The following is a 14785-nucleotide window of genomic DNA, read 5'->3' as shown; positions in this document are numbered from 1 at the left end:
TAAGACCACTTTCATGCTTTCAGGGAGACATTATAATACGTTTGATTTAAAAACATCTGTAGTTTAATATAAAATTTCACCTCATCTTATTCAACTATAATTAATTTATTATAAACTGTGACTCTTTGATTCGCTATCAGCTTAAAAGTGTTGTTTTTTTAAACTCAAACTAATGAAATATACGTGGATGATTTTGTCGTCGTTGTGACGTCCCTGGTTGTGTGTTTTTTTTTTAAAGGTGGGAGGTCACACCATGTTGCCGATTCGTTGGATGCCTCCTGAAAGCATCATGTACAGGAAGTTCACCACAGAGAGTGACGTGTGGAGTCTGGGAGTGGTTCTCTGGGAGATCTTCACGTACGGAAAACAGCCGTGGTACCAGCTCTCCAACAACGAGGTACAGCACTCGTCTACACTCTAGAGAGAATAACCGCCTTTAATTCATATTTTATCTTGAGAATGTTGCGATAAAATGGATCTGTTTCTATTAATCCATTGTTTAGTGGGTTTGGTTCAAAAGTTACAAATTAAATTTTAATTTATTTAGTCAAAAAGGGTCAGTTTGAGGGTCATTACCATGATTTTTTTTTATTTTTAGCACCAAAAAACTTTGAAAATTATTTTCACAATTTCATTTAACCTTTTATTATTTTACTAGTAATATTAAAGTAAAAAAAAAAAGAAAAGTAAAACATTATAATAATAGTAATAGATTTTATGTCAATTCACCTTCAAAATTCTCATCACTTTTAAAATTTACAGCACAAAAAAACCCATTAAAATCACGTACTACAATAAAATAATCACATTTATATCACATAATAAAAATGAAAAAAAACAACACAATATACTACTGTAAATGTAGAGTTGCGAGGGATAACTATAATTTAAAAAACAAAATAATATTGTTTTTTTTAGATTTTTGCCTTTTATGTTGCTGTTAAAATGAAAACAATTTTCTATTTAAGCTATAAAAAACAAAATTTCAAAGCCAGAAACATCAACAACGTAATATTTTTCATAGGTGTAATGCCTGTAGATATAATACAAGTATGTAGTGTGTAAAAATTCCTTCCTCACTGAGTAAGTAATAAACAGCTCACGGTGCTTAACCCGGTTTCCTTAAAGCTCTTCAGGGGTTGCAGCCTTTCAACTCCTGCACTCAACCTGCTCTTAAATGTCAGCCATTTTTCTGACCCCAACTCTGGTTACGGCCTCTCGCCGTGACCCGACTTGTTTCTTCTCCGACTCCGGTTTCATCCGGGGTCGACCTACGACCGGCGTCTTCCTCTTTTCCCCGAACCGGGAAGAGTTTTTCAAACAAGGTTGTCAAAAATGAACGACGACCGCCGTCGAGAAATTCCAACATTATATAACTAACATTTTAAGCAGTTTTTTTTAATATTTAACCCAAAACAGGATTCAAATTTGGAATAAAAGGAGAGGATATAATTAAAAACGAATATATGGAATATGAAGTTACAACAAGGAATAATTATTTTGGGTACTTTAGGGTATTTTTGTAGACAAATATACAGCATCCCTGGATCACATAAAGGTTATAAATTCTAGTCAAAAATCCATCAAACAAAAACAGGAAAAAACTTGTTTTTCAGTTTTAAGTGTTCTCAGTTATGCAACATACACCCCTGTAGATTTTTTAATATCCCCAAAAATATTTTTGGGAGTTTATATTCATTTGTATTTATGTCGAAGCTTATAGCTCTATGACTTTGGAGTGGTGTGTTCAGGGTTGCCGCGAAACGTAAGATCCAAGTCAAGGTTAAAAAAACAAATGTTGTCATTATTATCAAAATGAGCACCTCATGTATTGCTACTTATTCTGAATACACAAAAAGACACTACAAACTGGAGTTGTCACCAGACTTGAGGGGTTTTACGGGTTGACTTGAGTGTTGTTTTTGCTTTTTAAACTTAGTTAAGCATATATTAAAGTCCCTGAAATACACATAAATTGTTAGGTCACCCAGAATTCTAATTCTACTCACCCTCATGTCGACTGAAGGTTGGGAGAATTTTCAGATTAAGCACGAGCTCAAATGTACGTCCATATAATAGTTGTAACCGCAGCTCAATTTTCTTTGTTCAAAATAACACATTTAAAAACATCCAAATACCTTCATACTGCTCGTCTGTAACGTCCATCTTGTATTGAAGGCTTGACGTAAGAAATTGTTCTAGAAAAGATTAAATAAGTCTATATTTTAAGTTTGTTTAAAAGCAGAAGCTAAAAGGCTAAAAGGTAAATATTGCGCAACCTCCCAGTGTAGACAAAAGACATAGATTTCTAAGTAAGTAAGTAAGTAAGTAAGTAATATATATTTATATAGCGCTTTTCGAGACCAGGGTCACAAAGCGCTTTAACAATCAAAACAATACTCAAAACAGTACATACTTCAAAGATCAAGATAATACTGAGAACAACACAGGAGTTCGAGAAATTCAAGGAAAAGCCTGAACAAATAGAAACGTCTTAAGATGTTTCTTAAAGGAGTCAGTAGACTCCATCAAGCGTAAAGAGAGAGGAAGATTGTTCCAAAGCTTAGGAGCAACAGCCTGAAAAGATTTCTCTCCTCTGGTCCTGAGCCGTGTGCGTGGAACCATAAGTAGATTCTGATCCACAGACCTCAGAGCCCGAGCTGGGGTGTAAGTCTGGATCAGATCAGTGATGTAAGGAGGAGCCTGACCATGAATAGCTCTGAAAGTAAGAACCAGAATTTTAAAGTTGATCCTGAAAGAAACTGGAAGCCAGTGAAGAGTTTTAAGGACCGGAGAAATGTGAGTTCTTCTACTAGAGCGAGTCAGAATTCTCGCTGCAGAGTTCTGAATCAACTGCAGGCGAGACAGCTCCTTCTTGTTAAGACATGAAAACAAACTGTTACAATAGTCCAGACGAGAAGAAACAAACGCATGGATTACAAGCTCCAGATCATGTTGTGACAACATTTTCCTAAGTTTAGAGATTTTTCTCAGTTGAAGGAAACAGTTTCTGGTCAGTTTTCTACAGTGTTGAACAAGAGACATGTCTTTATCAAATACAACACCCAGGTTTCTCAGGCTCAGTTTGACAGACTGACCTAAGTCACCCAAGTACTGACTCAACCCTGGAATCGTATCATCAGGAGCAATCACCAGAGTTTCAGTTTTGTCCACATTAAGCTGTAAAGTGTTTTCACTCAGCCATTGTTTGATTTCTAGCAAACAATTGACTAAGCTGTTCAGCCTTTGGGGCTCAGTTGGGTCAAAAGAGCAGTAGAGCTGGATGTCATCAGCAAAAATGTGATAAGAAACATCTGGAAATCTCTGAATGATTTTACCAAGGGGAATCAAGTACAGCAAAAACAATAAAGGACCCAGAACAGAACCTTGAGGGACTCCACACAACAGATCTGCCGATTCAGACCTCATTTGATTGGCAGATACACTAAAACTGCGCCCAGAAAGGTAAGATGAGAACCATTCTAACACAGACCCAGACAGTCCCACTTCATCCCTTAGTCTTCTCAGCAGGATCTGGTGATCAACTGTGTCAAAGGCTGACGACAGATCCAAGAGAACCAGAACAGTGGATTTACCAGAGTCAGCCGACATCATGATGTCACTGGACACTTTCAGTAAAGCTGTCTCCGTAGAGTGATGTTTACGGAAGCCAGACTGAAACTTCTCATGGATGTCGCTCTGATCCAAGAACAAAGACAGCTGCTCGGACACCACCTTCTCCAAGATCTTGGACAAGAAAGGGAGCTTAGAAATAGGCCTGAAATTACTGAGGTCAGTTGGGTCTAAGCCTGGTTTTTTGAGCAGAGGCTCCACAATGGCATGTTTAAATGCATTGGGAAAAACCCCTGTGGAAAGGGAGAGGTTCACCATATTGGTCTCAGTTAAAGTTAAAAGTTCTTTAGCAGAACAAGATGTGACGTCATCAACATGAAGATTAAAGTCTCCAAGAATAAGAACAGATTCCATCTGAATAATGGAAGATAAGAAGTCACTAAAGTCTTTCAAGAACATCGCCGCAGGACCAGGCGGACGGTAGATTGACACACAATAGAAAGGTCTTGTAGAACCAACCAAGATCATCTGAGACTCAAAAGAAGTGAATTCCTGTGTCTGAATCACTTTGCAAGAACAACTCTCCCTAAAAACAGTAGCAAGACCTCCTCCACGACCAGAGAGGCGAGGCTTCCCCAGGACAGCGCTCCCTACTGGACAGAGTTCGTTCAGATGAATAAACTCTTCCTCTCTCTGCCAAGTCTCAGAAAGACATAATAAATCCAAATTAACTCTTGTGAAAAGATCATTAAGAATAAAGGATTTATTAGTAATGGAGCGAACATTAAGAAGTCCCACATTCAGCACCGATGACGTCACTGACGACGCCGCGTCACTGACAGGCGCGCAGAGCGGGATCTTTTGAAGCGAACAGCGGTCACGTGGGTACCAGCTGTCACTGAAGTTCAACTCGGTTGTAAAAGTCGAATTAAAGAGAGGAAATGAAAAAATCTTACCACCTTTCGTTGAGGTCTGGACAGACGGCAGCGCTGATGTGTCGTCACACACAGTGAGAGGGATGTCGATCAAACACCGATGACGTTCGATGACGTCAGAGTTGTTCCGAGCGATCGCAACTGCGCGTCTCATCCTGACCTGAACTCCAGCCCGACTCGATCCCTTGTGGAAATCGCCCGGTACTCGAGAGATCAAACGATATTCCACAGAGTCCGAGTCGATGAGAAGCGGAGCCGGAAACACGTTCACCGGACGTTGGTAACGGTCGCGAGTGAAGTCCTCCATCGACTCTCTGATGTTGAAAAGAGCATCACGATCATAGATCCGAGATGCTTGAAACATATCTTTAGTGATATGAGCATAATATCCGGACAAGTAGTCGTTAAAACGACTGTTTTTGGCAATTATTGCAGGAGCTCACGTTTCAAGCAGCCGATCAAAGGCTCACCGGAAGCGGAAGTCTGTGTAGCATGTTAGCCTTTTAGCTTCTACTACGAACAATCTTAAAATATAAACTTGTCTAGTTTTTCTTCGGAACAATTTCTCTAGTCGAAGCTTCAATACAAGATGGAGGTTACAGACGAGCAGTATGGCAGTATTTGGATGTTTTTAAGTTTGGAGGTTAAAAGCAATTGAGCCCCGTTCGCTACAAATAGACATAGTTGAAAATGAGTGAAGTTTGAATTTTGCCGTTAACCATCACTTTAACCATACCTTTTAGGAAAGCTAAAATAAATAAATAAAATACTTACACAACGTTGCATCAGACGACCTTAAAAAGAGGACGTGTTCGGGTAAAAGAGGGGGTACGGTCGCCTCACCTCATGTGTTTCATAAACTGTGTCAGTTGGAAAGAATATTTAGTCCAAGAATAAACTGAAACCATTGAATTAAAGTTTAAAATCCTCTGAATCCTTTATGGGTTTTTTTCTGAGGGAAGTCGCCTCTAATCCATTTATCCTTTTTATTGCCACAGAAATTATTAAAATAAACCTTATTTTTAATGGAAAATATTCCTGATTTATATAAAATATAATTATGTGAGAGTAATTTTCCAGCTCATAGCAGTTGTTCTCAAGGTTCTTCTCGAGTCATGTGCAGAAGAAAAAGAGTCGATTCAGTCCAAACTAGTGGCAGATTTTCTCGGTCAGCAACATCATATCAAATGATCTTCGTGAAGGTCTGAGCGGGACCGACGACCAGCTCCGGTAATTGTTTCAGAATGACATCTCTTGACAGGTTTATGGAGCAGCAAACTGAAGACTGAATGTTCCATCTGCCTCTAAACGGAACGTCTTTTGTCGCAGGTGATCGAGTGCATAACTCAGGGCCGGGTGCTGCAGCGCCCCAGGACCTGTCCCAAAGAGGTGTACGACCTGATGCTGGGCTGCTGGCAGCGAGAGCCACACATGAGACTAAACATCAAGGAGATCCACAGTCTGCTGCTCACACTGGCCAAGGCCTCGCCGGTCTACCTGGATATACTGGGCTGAACTCACCAGTGTGTGTGTGTGCGAATGTGTTTGCATGTGTGTGTACGAGAGTCGACGAATTGTGCGTGAAGCTACCGCTACACAGGAACTGAAGCTATTATCCAACTTTTAAGGCAATCACGGAAGTCCCAGGAAGCTCCTTCTCTTAGTCACCAGAAAAAGCAGGAGTGATTTATCGCCAGAGAAAGAAAGAAAAAAAAAGAAAAAAGATTTTCACTTCTTCAGAAGAGCTTCGGAGTGAACGGCTGATTACGGGGAATTAAAATGAAGTGACTCACGGCGAGCGGACGAAAAGACTGTCGATGTAGAAAGTGTCGCCAGGAAAACACGAGGAGACGCAGGATTTCTGGAATCGTTGTAAATACAAATGACTAACGAAAGAGATGGTTCCAGGAGGCATCCGTTTTTTCTTTTTGTTTTCTTTTTACTCTTTGTCCGTCGATCTGATTTGTACTGTCAAGAGTGTATGGATCCATAACAAGTCAATCGAGTTTCTCGTGGTCGATAGTATTAATATAAACAAGTGTACAGCTTATAGACAATAATCTTTTTTTTGTTATTACAACCATTAATTTATTTTCCTGCTTGTCCACATGCAAGTGTGTTAGAAGGTTTTTAATCTCTCGCGAGGATGTTTTCACGAAATACATCAAAACACATCTAAGAGAAGATCTACAGCCTGAAATCTATTGTTTTAAATCTCAATTTAACTCTCCAGAGCTCACATCCGTATACAAGAAGAGTCTCCAACACAAGAGTGCTTTGACATTTTATTTATTTTTTTATTGCTCAAACTTTTAGCCACATTTCGGGAGGATCTTCTCACGATATTCTCCCATTTCAATGAAAACACAATCTCCAGAATGTCAGCGAAAGACTTCTACAGCAGCTTAAAAAAAATCGAATTATTTTACAAACTTATTTGAATTTATATACAAACAATTACGTTTGTACATGGCATTAAAATATGACACGTTAAGTAAGTACTGATAAAGAAAAAAACGTTAAGCGACCGTAGACATATGAGGACGTCTCTTTAATTTGTATTTTCTTTCCAAAAATTAGCATTCAAAGATAAAAGTCTTTCTTGAAACACAAGCAAACCAAAAATTCAATTTTAACCTCACTAATAGTCCATATTTCAGCTCCCGATGTAGCAATTAGTTGAGGTTCTACTTATTTTATGACTAGAAAGACACACATTCAAGTGTTTCTTGAACATCCAGCACGAACAGTTGAAGGTTCTCTAAAGGAGAAATGTACGACCAAAGTACTAAATGGTTCTCTTGGCTCGAATTAAAAAATGCTTTTACAACACATGGTAACATGACACACGCTAAGAAGTGACAGATGCTGCACTCGTGATGTCAAGCGCTGGTGTCGGAGGTCGATTGATTCCTCCGTCCGACGACTGCACGGGGAGTAGATCAGTCGGGATGAGCTGTGGGGACTAAAGGTTGCTAAGGGACGGTTTTTTTCTGGAGTGGTCGGTCGTGGCGTAGAAGGTGTGGTTCATCTGGTCAACCCGTATTAAATCACCGAGGCGTTTCGGTACTTAGACGTCCATGTAAACCACAATCGGTGCTGGACACACAAGCATCTTTACCTCCCGCACCGTCCATCCCACCATCTCAAGACACTCAGGGAGGGTCCGAAGAAGGAAATTGAATTGTGCATGTTTTATTATTTGAGCGGTGCAGTGCTTTAGTCCGGCCCTGGCCCTCTGTAATGGTGTAATGTATATTTCATTACAGGCTAATGGGCTTCCATTAGCACAGCCTCCTCGCAGACATTCAAGACTTATTGTTTTATGGCCGAGAAGAAAGAAAGAAGGGATGGATGGAGAGAAGAGAAAACATGACGAAAAAAGCGAGGGGAGAGTCGCAGTGGAAGTGGGAAGAAGTTACAAATGGGTCACGAGGAGAAAAGATGAAGGAGAAAAGATACAATCAGAGCGAGGGTCGGGGAAAAAGAGGTGTTAATGTCCTCGGGGGAGAAAGTGAGAGTGAGCATCCATCACCGGGCGAGATGGCAGATGTTCTCCGAGCTTCGCACTCTCGTAGCATTCTGGAAAAAGAAAACATTTTCCTAAAGCATTTATTCGCCGGCGGTTCACAAACGGCTTCAGTGGGAAATAGACTCGTCCCCAGAAACAGCTCGATTCTGCCTCTCGGGTCATTCTTTCCGAGGGTAGAAGATCTGCTGTCCAATGTTCAGAAGACTTGAATGTGCGGACTGAGGTCACTTCTTTAGTCAGAGGAAAAAATCCTCGTCATGGGTCAACAATTTTTGTCATTCATTGGCTTTTTAATTTTAAAGGATCAACACTTTTAAATGTCAAGTCTTGGCTCTCTTGGTGTTGAACTCAAGAGGAATCCTGGAGATTATTAGAACAGATTCTTATTGATGAATGAAATCGATGCTCTCGACCCCGTAACCAATGGTCATGGCCTCCATGGCTCCTCTCTGACAGGGGAACATCCCCATAACACTACAAGTAAAGAACCATTTAAAGAAGAAAAATACATTAAATGTTGCTGTAATGATTTAATTATCATCCGTCTGTGAAAACTTAAAAACAAAACATGAGATAAAACCTTGATTTTTGGACAGTTAATTCAAGATAATATCAGAATAATTGTTGGCGACAAGTAAATCAGTATTTATTTAGCATTTACTTTTATTAAATAGCTTCATAACATCTGGTCAATCACTGACAAAGCGCTGTATATACTCGTGGAGAGGTGCATGTGAGCGAACACACACTTCCTGTTTTTATTTGACATATTTTCTTCTCTCAATGGTATCGAACTCACAACCATCGTTCTGGATAAGGACAGTTTGTCGTATGGAATTTTGTGAGAAAACTCATTTATTGACAACAGCACTTGATGGTATCAATGTTTTTATGTTTTGCATTTTTTGATTAACTTTTATTTAATTTATAAAAAAGTATTTTGTACATTTCTTTCTATATCCAGTTGCCTTTGCAGCGACAAAATGAAATTGTTTGGTGTGTTGAATTCTGGTCGTATATACATGTGTGTGTGTGTGTGTGTGTTTGAGGGTTGGACCGGCCCTCAACTCGAGCCTGACCCGGTGTATTGTACTTGAGATGTAGTGCTGGGCGGCATGTCACTCAAACTCTGTTTTCCTCATGTGGGTCGGCGGATCTCAGTTGTGTAAGAATCCTTGTTCATATAAAACGCACCGACATCCCAGCAGAGAAGCAACATTATTTAAAGCAGGGCTTTTTTTTGGACCAATTCTATTTAGGCATTGTTTTTTTTTTGTTGGTGTGTTATGTCTGTATCCCCGTCAGAAATGCTACCACATGGAATTTACTAGAAAAATAATCATTTATATTAGCTGTACATTGTGTAGTAAAAGGTTTTTTTTTTTATTATCAGACATAAAAAAAAAGTCCTGGACTTCCCCTTATTTTACTCTAGTTTGAAGGTTTATCAGTACAATATCTTGACATGTCAGTGAAATATCCATTTTTTTTCAAACTAAAACACCTTTTATAGTCAATAAAACAAAAATAATCCAAATTAGTTATCTATTTCTGTGTGGTCCAGTAACAAACGCCTCATGGATTGGTACTTTTACTGACTGGGGTTGTTGGTACCACTGACTTAAACGACTATTTTTGATTTTTTTATCACAAAAATGTCCCCCATTTTTTTCCAGTCGACGTACATTAGACTCCATGACGACCGCCCAGCACCACACCTGTTCATATGTCCACACTGCAAAACTACTGTCACCTGTTCTCACGTGTTGCCGGTTCAAATATATAATAACTGTGCAATAACAGGGCAGCGCGTGTGTGTGTGTGTGTGTGTGTGTGCACGGGTCAAAACTGTGAGACACAAACGAGTGCAAATGGACGCCTCAGATGTCAAAGAGAATGTCGGAGCGACACCTCCGCCAGGCCGCGCGTGTGTGCGTCTGTTGTGAGTCTTTTTCTCTATGTGTTATCGTTCTGGACTGCTGGACGCCGCTGTTGTTTTGACACGTTCTGGATCAAAAAGTTTGCTTGTGATGTCGACTTGTCAGCACAAAAAAAAAAAAAAGAAAAAGAAAAAAGGAGCTTTCTTCAGCTTTCCTAGCGAAAAAAACTTTTTTTAATACAACTCCAGAGACGGTTCTGAGACAGATGATTAAAAAAGAAACAACAAAAAAAAAAAAAGCACGGACAGACGGACGCTCCGGAAAAAACAACGGAAGGACTGACAATCACAGACTTCTATCTCTCTCTTAAAGTGACCTACTGTACCATCTGTTCTTCTTCTATGCTGCCTATAATGTACGTGATAGTCTTGAGTCTATAGAAGTGCTACTTTTTTCTGTTTTGTAAAAAATCCAAGAGAACTAAACATGTACAAATGTCAATAAGCTGCTGGAGGAAATGTCGGTCCAGATGTCGGGGCAGAGAAAACGTCTACCTGAGTGAGTCTAATACACGAGCTGACACACAGCTGCCCTCTGGGGATGTGGAGGGATGCTTGCACACCCCAACCCAGCCCTCTCTAAGTGTTCCAGATGGACACCGGAGTGAGTCAGGAGGGATGGGGTCTCGCCAAAACCCCCCTAGTTCAGATTCAACAAGAGGAATTGATTTGTTGCCACCGTTCAGAGGCCGATGATGGACGACTTAGACCCGGTCGTGATGGACTGAGGTCGGTTCCGTCGGCAGATGAGATTTATGGAATCGTTTTTATTTATCACTCCTCAACTGCCCCCCCCCCCCCCCTCCTGAGTTCACCCAGGTCCACGCCAAGCTGGGATCCCAACAGTTTCACCCCCCTCAAGTCAGGTGACTCGTGGTCCTGGATGGATGGACCTCATACCTCTGAAGTCGCTTTTTCGTCAGTCGATGAAAACATCTCCAAAACTAAAGAATTTATGTTGGGTTTTTAGTGTCTTGGTCGCCATCTTCTATGACTTTGAGTTAAGTTCTGAGTCTGTGATGGATGACGGAGCTCATGACCCTCTAGACACAGAGAGACAGAAGCTACTAGCCAAAGGAAAACTCTTTATTTGCGTCCCATGTTTTGTTGTATATTAATCAGGAAATTAAAACTTAATATCTCTGTCGTTCCACAAAATCGGTGCCGTTTCACACAAATATTGATTAATTGTTCCATTTTCGAGTTTTTTTTTCATCAGATGTAATCCAGCTAGCACTGAAATTAACTAGCTAAACTAGTAGCATTCAGTTTGAAAATGAATGTTTAAGTTGAACAAAAAATGAAAATCTGTCCCTATTAACATGTATATCTGCTTATATTTGAACTTAATTTGGGCAACAACAAAAAGATAATACTGTGCTTTAAAACAAATATTTCTTAAAATTAAAGAATTTGTGGTAAATGAGTAAATACAATGTATTTAAAAACAAAACATTTTAAATGTATGAGAATTTAACGTAAGTAAAATGAGTTCCTAAACTTGAATAACAATTCACGATATCGACCGACTAATATTATGTTAAATTCATTATTTTGACTGTTACACGACAAGAAAGAAGTACTTTCTAACACACTTCTAACTACTTTGCCTTTCAGTTGCAAGAGAAACTTACTGTTTTCACACAACGTTGACTAAAAAATAAAAAAATCAAGAGTATTTTCTATCCATCAGGCGATAATGGGTGGTAAAGTTAAGCTTACTAACAAAGAAAATGGTAAATAAATGCTTGAGAACGTAGTTATGGCGGTGAATTTACTTTAAGAAACAGTGTCTTTGTAATAGCCAGAACAATATGTGTTACATGTTTGTCTTTAGGAATCCATATGAGAAATTGTACTTTAAATTTAAAAAAAAGGATATTATAAAATGTGATTCATTAAAACGTGGTTAACCATTTTAATTTAGAATTAATAGTTCATGTTCCAGACACAGGGAAATAGTTCATGTTCTTAGGAAAGCTGACCTGGAGTCGACTATGAAACTCTTCCACAAACACTTTTGACTCTTCTTGACAGTTTTACATTTTGAAGAGCATCATGAAATGAAACAACAGGCGCCGGTTTTGTGGAATACTCAGACATTTATAAATATTGAAAAACACTTACTGGTCACATAAACAAACATTTTCAAAGTGTCTCCTTTAATAACTATTACCCAGAAATCCCTCCTGGCTCAGGTCCGTGCGTCAGTGTTGTACAGTGAGATCCGACATCATTTTCGGGCACAAACGAGTCTGCTTCGCTTCTTCTTTCTACTCTCTTGTTTTGCCAGGTTGAGGATCAACAAAAGATGTACTCGATGTTTTTGTCCATCCGGTTCATGAAAGGTTGAAGAAAATGTTTTTGTCGGCCAAACATACGATATCTGTTTCTTTTTCTTTCTTTTTTTTCCCAAAGACATTTGAAGGCGTTTACGAGACGTTACAATCTCTGCTGTGCTGGTGAACACACACAGCTACACACAGCTACACACAGCTACACACAGCTACACACAGCTACACACAGTGTACAGTCGACTCATGATGCCTCATGATGGAAATGATTTCTCTTTGAATGTGGACGAGCCTGTCGTGATACAATGTAATTAATAAAAACCTTGTCATGTCACATCAGAACCGCGCGACACGGACCATTTTCTGATCGAATGAATTTTTTAAAGGATGACGAGCGACTGATCACAGAAAGATAGATATCGATTATAAACACCTGATCAACTGAACTGATCGATGATGATCATCTCCAGGGTTTTTTCTTTATTAAATCTGCAACTTAAGACGTGGAAAAAATGATTGAAGACAATTTAAGTTTGTATTTTTTGGAGGGATTTTCTTTTTTCTCAAGAAATGTTCATTTTCACTCCTTTCTCTGTTCAAAAATTATAAGATAATATAAGATATTATCTTATAGTGGGTTAATTTGTGTTGTTACAGCTCATGTTCTCAGTAGGAAAATACTAAAAATATACTGCACATAGTATTAATATAATAATAATAATAATAATAATAATAATAATAATAATAATAATAATAATAATAATAATGACAACTATTAAAAAAGGAAACAGTAAAAGTGCAAAATACGTAAAAATAATAAAATATTAAGGACATTTACATTCAATTTTTTCCAAACATTAACTTTTTTTTCAGAAAATATAGATTATACAAACCATCTGGGAATCTAATCTTTTCAACATTTGCTTTTTCATCCCAAGTTTTTTTTCTCGTGACTTTAATTTTCCTATTCGCTAACTGATCCTCCATTTCTGAGTCCGTAGCAGGAAGTGAAGGTAAAGTGGGCGGGACCAATAAGGGCTGACCAATGAGAAATGGTTCTCATGAAAGAGCAACGGTTTCTCTGCTCCGGCATTGGTCAGCAGCCGAAGCGAAACCATAAATCCCTATAATTTGATGAACTTTTGCAGCATTTGAAAAATAAATACAAAACTAATCACGACACTTTGGCAACAACAGTAGGCGAAGAATAATGCTGCGGCCAATCATCAAAGAGGGGAGACGAAAACTATGATAATCTCATTATCAGTTGCTGTTCTTCCGTTTTTGAGTTATTTTAAATGATTGACAGACGGAGGTTCAGTCGGCAAAGATATGTTATAGTAGACTCTGGAGTTTTAAGTCCGGAGAAGCTTCGCCTAAAGCCTCTAATTCCAATTTAAAAAATCCTTTTATCTCTTTAATTGAGGTTGTTTTGTTCTCCAGAAGGTGGAAAGTTGATCCGACAGGCGGAGAATTAAAGTCATGTCCTCCAGGATCTCGGAGAAACCACGGCAAACTCAAAATGAAAAATGCCAATTTCTGGAAAAAAATCTCTAAAGACCAGAGAGAGAGAGAGAGAAAAAAAACGACAATAGCTGTGAATCAGTGTCTCCAGTTGAGGGTTGAGTTAAATATTGTCTTCTGTCTCCTGATTCTATGTCATTATCTCGCTAAACAAAGCGAGTGCGAGGAAACTGCGAGATCGACGGAACCCGAGCGAAGACGAGGACGAGTCGCTCCGTCGTGACGCCGGACAATTAGAGGCGTTGAAGGCGACGAACCAAGAGTTGCACCTGGTCAGTGACATCATCACGCCGAGGCTCACGTGTTAACAAGCACCTGCTGCACATCCATGATTATAGACCCAGAGACGCCGTCAGTTGTCAACACATGGTGCGTGTTAGGAAGAGTTCTTACGCCGATTTAACGATTCAAATGTGGTTTTTATCACGTCTGAATGTAGTTTATTAATTTTCCTAAGGAATGAGGCGAATACTTTTACTGTTGTCGAAGAAACATATTCTTAAAATGGTGGATAATGTTAAAATAAATGAATAAATATGATTAAATAACACGTGTTTTCATTATTATCAAGTTACAATTAACTAAAATTCTGTTTTAGTTTATTGTATATTCTTCATATATATAAGAGGTCTTTGTTTAAATAAGAATTTCTATAATTTTTCGTTAATACTTTTCAGGGTATTTCTAAGGTGGCTGGAGAACGCAAAACACATTTTCTACTTATTTTCCTTCTACCTTCTATTACTACTTATTCTACCATTTCGACTACTACTAGTTCTACTACTACTTATTCTGCTTCTACTTTTACATGTATTCAAAAAATTCAAACTATTGAAAAATAATTACACAATCTCATTTACAAACACACAAATAGGTTATACATATATATATGTTAAATAAGAATATTAGTTCAACTAAATGTCTTTAAAACGTATTTTTGTACAATCCAGCCACCGTATATTTCCTGTACCACACAAAAGAAAACACA

The 14785-nt window shown here is 38.7% G+C and overlaps 1 protein-coding gene across 2 annotated transcripts in view; it reads left to right on the top strand.

The window, feature by feature from the left end:
- Positions 1-9409, top strand: part of ntrk2a (neurotrophic tyrosine kinase, receptor, type 2a) — an 88849-nt gene extending 79440 nt beyond the window's left edge. For both annotated transcript variants that reach the window (XM_087792136.1, XM_087792145.1), the window contains 2 exons: positions 239-397; positions 5838-9409. In XM_087792136.1, coding sequence (XP_087648262.1) covers positions 239-397; positions 5838-6023 — 345 coding nt within the window. In that variant the 3' untranslated portion in view covers positions 6024-9409. The remainder of the gene's footprint in view (positions 1-238; positions 398-5837) is intronic.
- Positions 9410-14785: the final 5376 nt, after the last annotated feature.

The sequence above is a fragment of the Callionymus lyra genome, chromosome 1, assembly GCF_982586985.1.
Source record: "Callionymus lyra chromosome 1, fCalLyr1.hap1.1, whole genome shotgun sequence".
NCBI classification, from domain to species: Eukaryota; Metazoa; Chordata; class Actinopteri; order Syngnathiformes; family Callionymidae; genus Callionymus; species Callionymus lyra.
This window is presented reverse-complemented; position numbering and strand designations above follow the sequence as displayed.